Here is a 6,567-nt window from a genome sequence, read left to right on the forward strand (position 1 = left end):
CTCGCGTCCACACCCCCTGCGGAACACATTCTTCATAGTGTCTCATTTAGGGTTTTGTATGTGCTGGGGGGCTTGGTGGCATGGCCGGGGCTTCCATGGGCGGGGAGTGTGTGGCCCCTGCATGTGAGTGTGCGGCATGAGTTCGGTGTCGGTTGGCCTTGGGCCAGGCTCGGGAGCAAGGCACTGGCCTTGTCCTTGTGGTCGTCCAGGGGACAGGAGGTGCGGGGAGGGTCCGCACCTCTGGTGGTGACTGTGAGTCCCACAGTCCCCGGGGCCTGCAGGCTGGGCACATCCTGCGCCCCTGGCCCTGTGCTGCACAGCGATGCCAGCAACTCTTTTCTTGTGCTTTGGCCCAGGTGGAGAAGTGATTGTTTTCTAAAATGTGTGTCTGTAGGGCTTTGTCTGCTCTCTCCTCACTGGATAAAGCATAATGATTAGCACGTTCATGACAGGCTCATAATTCATGTCTCACTGCCTCTGGTGGTCCAAGCCTATGGAAACGTGTTCCACTGAGAGTGACCCACCGAGAGCCATCTGCTCACTTTATCCTGTCGCACTGTCTTCCTGAGCGGTCTCTTTGGTGGCAGACACTTCCAGAATGCTCTTTGCACTCAGGTGATGCTGTAAACAGCCGCCGCTGTCTCCTGTCGTGTCCGGCTACTGTGGCTGTCCTGCTGTGTCCTTGGCTTGGGCCTGGTGGACTCACCTCACAGGGGCTGCCACGGTCCACGGGGTGGCACAGGGTGGGTGGCCCAGGTGTCCCCCAGCCCAGTGCTGATGTGCTTGCCCTGTGTCTTGCAGTCCACGCCTTCTCCATCCGCTGACCTGCTGGGTCTGGGCGCTGCCCCCCCGGCCCCCACGGGGCCCCCGCCCTCAGCTGGGGGGCTGCTGGTGGACGTCTTCTCCGACTCAGCGTCAGCAGTCGCACCCCTGGCGCCCGGCTCTGAGGACAACTTTGCCAGGTAGCCAGCCTTCCCGAGCCTGACGGCCTCCTCCACCGTGGCCTTGGACCTGGGTGTCGTTGCCTCACTGGTCTTTGAGAGCCCCCGGGGACTGGATCTGGACTCGAGGGGCATTTGCAAAGCTTGCCGGGGACCTCACAAGACCTGGGGTCCTTAGAAGAGGGGCTGGTGGAGGGAGGGGCGAGGGTTCTCAAGGCCTGGAGGCTGCTTCTGCTGGCACCAGCCTCCAGCACCTGCCCTGTCTCTGCAGAGTTGCCCTGCAAAACTCATGCGCCCTTGTTTTTGTCCTTTTGTGGTACTAGAAATGATTGAACCCAGGGCCTATGACTGAGTTATATCCCAGCCTTGTAAAACATTTTTGTTTTGAGATCAGGCCTTATTTAGTCACCAGATTGCCGGGCCTGGACTAGGACTTGGGACCCCTTGCCTCAGCCTGCCTAGTGCGGGGCGTGCAGGCGTGCAGCACCAGGCTCACCTTGCATGCTGGCCCTTGGCTCACACACAGCCCTCCCGTTGGCCTGGAAGCTGTCCCGGTGGCTGGACCCCGGCCCAGGGCCCCACTGTGTGCTGCTGCGTGGGACAGAGGGCCATTGCTGGTCATGTGTTTGGCTTGGGGGTGTCCCGGCTCCGACTCGCAGAGCGGGTGGTTACAGGGGTGCGGCCCACTGCAGAGTGAGCGCACTTGTGGACTGGTCTGGAAAGTCGCCTACCCTGCAGGGGCTTTTCTCATGCTGGAGTGCAGCCATGACTCCAAGCCTAGTATGTGGCCCGACCATGTGTGCACTGCCCTGGTTCCAGTGCTGGGTGCCATGCTGGGGTGGCAGTTGGCTGCAGTGGCTGGGCGTGTGCCCACACATTCCCTAGGCGCCTGCCCCGGGTGTCCTCCTTAGGCTGTGCCCCCCAGCCTGGCCTTCTCTCCCTGGCACAGCCTGGCCTGCCCACCCATGCTCACCTTGTCTGGGGTCTTGGCAGTGATGTCCTTTGTGCTTCACTGTCTCCCCAGCACTGTTTCTCCTCAGTGTGCTCCAAATGCTCCTCTAGAGCGAGCAGATCCTTGTACTTTGGTGGGTGGCCTTGAGTGACATACACACTGTCCCTTTCCCCCTAGGTTTGTTTGTAAAAATAATGGTGTGTTGTTTGAAAACCAGCTGCTTCAAATTGGACTTAAGTCTGAGTTTCGGCAGAATCTAGGTATGTGTTTTAATCACCTACTGAAAGCTCCCGGGGTCATGAGACGTTTGCGGGTCACGTGCTGGCGGGACGTGCGCGGCTGCGGCAGGTGAGGCACTCGTGTGCACTGCTTGGCCTAGCAGCTCAGACGGCCAGTGGGCAGTGGGTGCAGGGCGTGCTGAGTCCACTCCAGTGGGGCTTGGGCAGGCGAATCCTCGGGGTGTGAGCCAGGTGGCAGCGAGCACACAGTGCCCCTCGCACCAGGGCACAGTGCTGGCTGGCAGCCCACAGGCCAGGCGCTGGGCATGGGGGCCAGAGCCCTGCCACACTGTCGCGGGCGTGGAAGCTGGTGAGGCTGCTGCGGAGAACAGGTGGGCAGTTCCTCAGAGGTTGGAGATGCCGCGAGACCCAGCAGCCGCTTCAGCTGCAGACCCAGGGGGGCTGAAAGCGGGTTCTGAGGAGATGTTTGGGTTGGAAGAGGGGTGTTCCCTGGGAGGACGCAGCCCAGCATCCATCAGTGGATGATAGGGAGACAAAGCATGGTGGATGTGTGAAGCAGCAGGGCGGGCCTCACGGGCACCATGCTCAGTGAAGGAAGCTGGACACAAAGGGTAGGTCTTTCGTGACTCACACAGAAGGGCCCAGAGGCGTCAGGTCCACAGAGAGCAAGGGGGCCGAGGTGGGCCGTGTCTGTTGGGCAGAGGTGAGGGAGCCCTGGAAGTGGGCGGTGCTGCCGACTGCATAGTGCGGATGGGCTCAGTGCCCAGCTGTGTGCTTAAACACGGTAGGGTGGGACATTTCAGGTTATGTGCCATTTTTTACAGTTAACAAAAGGGAAAAACAAGAAGTTAAGCCCTCCCAACCATTGGCCACCACCGCAGTGGCCCCCACAGCCTGGTGAGGACATGAGGACTCGGAGCCATGTGCTGTGCAGACTGCCTGCACTGCCTGGCTCTTGACCTGCCTCTGCTGGGGCATCCTGGCCTCCCTGGGCCAGGCTTGCTGTTTGGATTGTGCAGGAGTGATGCCAAAGTGCTGTGTTTCCAGCCCCTTGAGGTTCCCTTTCCTTTCTGCACTCAGAGGGTTGACACATCCATTTAGGTCTGTGGCTGGCATGTGAGGGTGGCCCATACCTGGGCAGCGCTGGCTCCGGGCCAACTGGTGGACACAGGTCTTGCAGGACCCTGCCACAGGCCAGTGGGACCTCCTGGTGCAGCCTGTGGTGCCAGCCAGTGCCCAGTATGGCCCCATATGTGGAAGGAGGCCTGGGATGGGCCTCCCCCGGGTCCAGCGTCACCACGCTGTTTATAAGACTGGGAAAAGCTTACTTTTAATTTAACAGCAGTCATAGGTCACGACAGTTAAGTGCAACTGGGATGCAGGGGACGCAGTGTTCATGTGAGTGTTCAGCACGAGTGTGCAGTGTGTGAAGAGTTGTTCTGTTTCCTTCCAGGCCGAATGTTCATATTTTATGGTAACAAGACTTCGACGCAGTTCTTAAACTTCACTCCAACGCTGATCTGTGCAGATGACCTTCAGGCTAATATCCTTAGCTCTGCCCCCAGACAGATGGGACAGATGGACAGACAGACAGTCACAGGGCAGACTGCGACCTGGGACTTGGAGGGAGGCTGGTTTAGTCACAGGGGCAGGATCTTCCCAGGTACTGCGGCAGTCAAATGCCCGTCCCTACCTGGGAGCTGACTTCGGTGACGGCTCCACCGCGGTACACACGCGTGTCGCCTTCTTGCTGGTGTGAGTTGCTTCCTCTCCGCTCCTTTTGTTCTCCCGGATGTTGTTACTCGGGAGCCCTGCTGCTCCCTGTCCTTCGAAGTCCTGCAGGTGTGGCTGCTTTTGCTGAAGGCGGGGCGCACGTGGTGCTGTCTGGGCAAGTACGTGGTCTGGGTGGCTGCTGTATGCTGTGCTCACACTGGGGTGCCGCCGCTCCTTCAGTCTGTGGGGTTCATTAGAGGGCCCAGCTGGGAGGGAAGAGCACCCCTGTCGCTGCCAGGGGCTGCCTCCCGGGGACAGCTGCACTGAGCAGTGGTGAGGACTCTGCGGGAGGTGACACTTCCTGTGGGCCCATGGTCAGGCGTGTGGAGCAGTGAACTTCTCACAGGCAGATGCGCATCCATGCCATGGAGAACACGTTCCCACGTGGAGCATCGAGACAGCAGGCGGGCATAGCGTACGTGTTAAAGGCTCTGTCCACGGTCAGGGGCCTAAGTGTACCCGCCCCCCAGTAGCCTCTGAACGTCCCTTCCCTGGGCTTCTGGGAACGTGGGCACCCTGGCCCCTGCACCCTGTGGCTCGTGGGTGCCGGGTCCAGAGGGCAGAGCAGCTGTTCCCTGCCCACCTCCACAGTCCGGCCTTGATTCTGTAGGTTGTTTCTCTTTTTTTCACTTCTCTTCTCTTTCCTTTCCTTTCTCCCTCTCTCTTTCCAAGGCAGACTTTGGCTATGTAGTGCAGTCTGGCCTTGCACTCGTGGTGATCCTCCTGCCTCAGCCTCCCAAGTGATAGGATGTCAAGTGTGTGCCACTTGCCCTGCTGCTGTGGCTCATTTTTCAGGAGTGGCTGTAGAGAAGCCCTGTACTGCATGCACACAGCAGTCGGGAGCAGCCCCCAGCAGAGGGTCAGGGTCCTGGAACTTGGTTGTTTACTGAGGCAGTGAGTGCAGGCTTCTCCTCATGCAGACCACAGCAGCCAGCATGCCGAGGCCTCCGGGAAGCCCGGCCCAGCAGCAGGGTCAGGCGTGATGCCCGTGGGCTGCAGGACAGAGCAGAGGGCTGAGGGCTGCATCGAGCAGCTGTCTCAACAGGGCGTGGCATGGACATGCGCTGCCACATCATGGCTCCTGCTGTCTCACTGTCCCCGGCTGAGCTGGACTCCTTAACGTGCCTACATCTGAACCTGCAGACCAAGCCCGTGGACCCGACTGTGGATGGGGGTGCACAGGTGCAGCAGGTGGTCAACATTGAGTGCGTGTCCGACTTCACGGAGGCACCAGTCCTCAACATCCAGTTCAGGTGAGACTCCCTGGCTCTACCTGGGGCCTCAGCGGTGCCACGTGGGCACACATGGCATAGACTGCTGTTGTCCGCAGTGCTCAGAGCATGAGGCAGGAGGGGCCCACGGGGCCCTGGTTGCTGCCGTGTGGCTGATGGGCTGGGTGGCTCAGGCTGGGGGGGATGCTAGGTCCCACGTGGCACTGGTGGGCTTGTTGGGCCCTTGGAGCTGGCGGAGCCTCAACACAGCCTGCAAGCCGCTCCCGTGGCAGTGAGCACGGCCCTGTGGGTGTCAGGAACTGTGCAGTACAAATGTTTGGGAAAGCACATTGTCAAGTGTTAAAACAGTGGACCTAGCAAATAATTTTTTCAGGCTTTTTGTCGGGGAGGAAACCCACATAGGTTTTAGACTTGGTGCCTGGGAAACCGACCTGTGGGAACAGGAGGTGGTGCCAGGAGCTGTGGTGTCCTGCTGGCCTTCTCCGTCCTCACCTGCAGTGGGGAGCGTGACTGGGAGAGGCACTCGTCCTCCCTGTGCGTGCTGCCACAGCCTGCCTGCCTTGCCTGCCTGCTGCTGCATTTGGTGGGGTGCATGGAGGACATGCTTGGTCCCTGGGACACTTCCGACCTTGCCACAGTACAGCCGCACCGACTCAGTGGGAGCCGCCTGTCCCTCCACCGGGTCTCTGGCTGCTCTGCCCTCTGCCAGTGTGGCACTCTCTGTAGGTACGGCGGCACCTTCCAGAATGTGTCCGTCAAGCTGCCCATCACACTGAACAAGTTCTTCCAGCCCACGGAGATGGCATCTCAGGACTTCTTCCAGCGCTGGAAGCAGCTGAGCAAGTGAGAGGGCCTCACAGGTGGTAGGGTGCAGGTACTGCAGGACAGGGCAGTGTACATGGCTCGCATGGCCCAACACTGACCCTGTGCTGTTGCTTGTAGTCCTCAGCAGGAAGTGCAGAGCATCTTCAAAGCAAAGCACCCGATGGACACAGAGATCACCAAGGCCAAGGTGAGTGGCGGTGTCACAGCGGGCACTGTGGCGGCACCAAGGCACGCACGCTGCGGCTAGTACCCGCATCCTGATCCAGCTCCTCTTGGGTAGATCATCGGATTTGGGTCAGCACTCCTTGAAGAAGTTGATCCTAACCCTGCAAACTTTGTGGGCGCTGGCATCATCCACACCAAAACCACCCAGATTGGATGCTTGCTGCGTTTGGAGCCGAATCTGCAAGCTCAGGTCAGATACCTGAAGGAAACAGAAGGGCTTAGGCTGTTTTACTGATTTGTGCAGGGTGAGGTGGGGATCCTGAGGGACTTGTTCAGTGCCGCTGGTGCAGATGCTTCTGTGGCCATGGCCCTGTCGCATGTGCCATGCTTCCTCCTCAGGAAGGGCCTGCGTGCTGCCATGGTACAGCTACCTGGACCAC

At 59.8% G+C, this 6,567-nt stretch overlaps 1 protein-coding gene across 8 annotated transcripts in view; it reads left to right on the forward strand.

Annotated features, from left to right (window-relative positions):
• Ap2a2 (adaptor related protein complex 2 subunit alpha 2) overlaps positions 1-6,567 on the forward strand; it is a 49,593-nt gene that overhangs the window by 41,203 nt on the left and 1,823 nt on the right. For all 8 annotated transcript variants that reach the window (XR_015451387.1, XM_004851629.4, XM_004851628.4 and 5 more), the window contains 7 exons: positions 802-962; positions 2,071-2,153; positions 3,586-3,675; positions 5,035-5,158; positions 5,864-5,980; positions 6,080-6,149; positions 6,243-6,377. Coding sequence is in view for 7 of the 8 variants with exons in the window: in XM_004851629.4 (XP_004851686.1) it covers positions 802-962; positions 2,071-2,153; positions 3,586-3,675; positions 5,035-5,158; positions 5,864-5,980; positions 6,080-6,149; positions 6,243-6,377 (780 nt within the window). In the remaining variant the exon portion in view is untranslated. The remainder of the gene's footprint in view (positions 1-801; positions 963-2,070; positions 2,154-3,585; positions 3,676-5,034; positions 5,159-5,863; positions 5,981-6,079; positions 6,150-6,242; positions 6,378-6,567) is intronic.

The sequence above is a fragment of the Heterocephalus glaber genome, unplaced genomic scaffold, assembly GCF_053883595.1.
Source record: "Heterocephalus glaber isolate CG9 unplaced genomic scaffold, H.glaber_assembly_v1.0 deba00001428, whole genome shotgun sequence".
Classification (NCBI taxonomy): Eukaryota; Metazoa; Chordata; class Mammalia; order Rodentia; family Bathyergidae; genus Heterocephalus; species Heterocephalus glaber.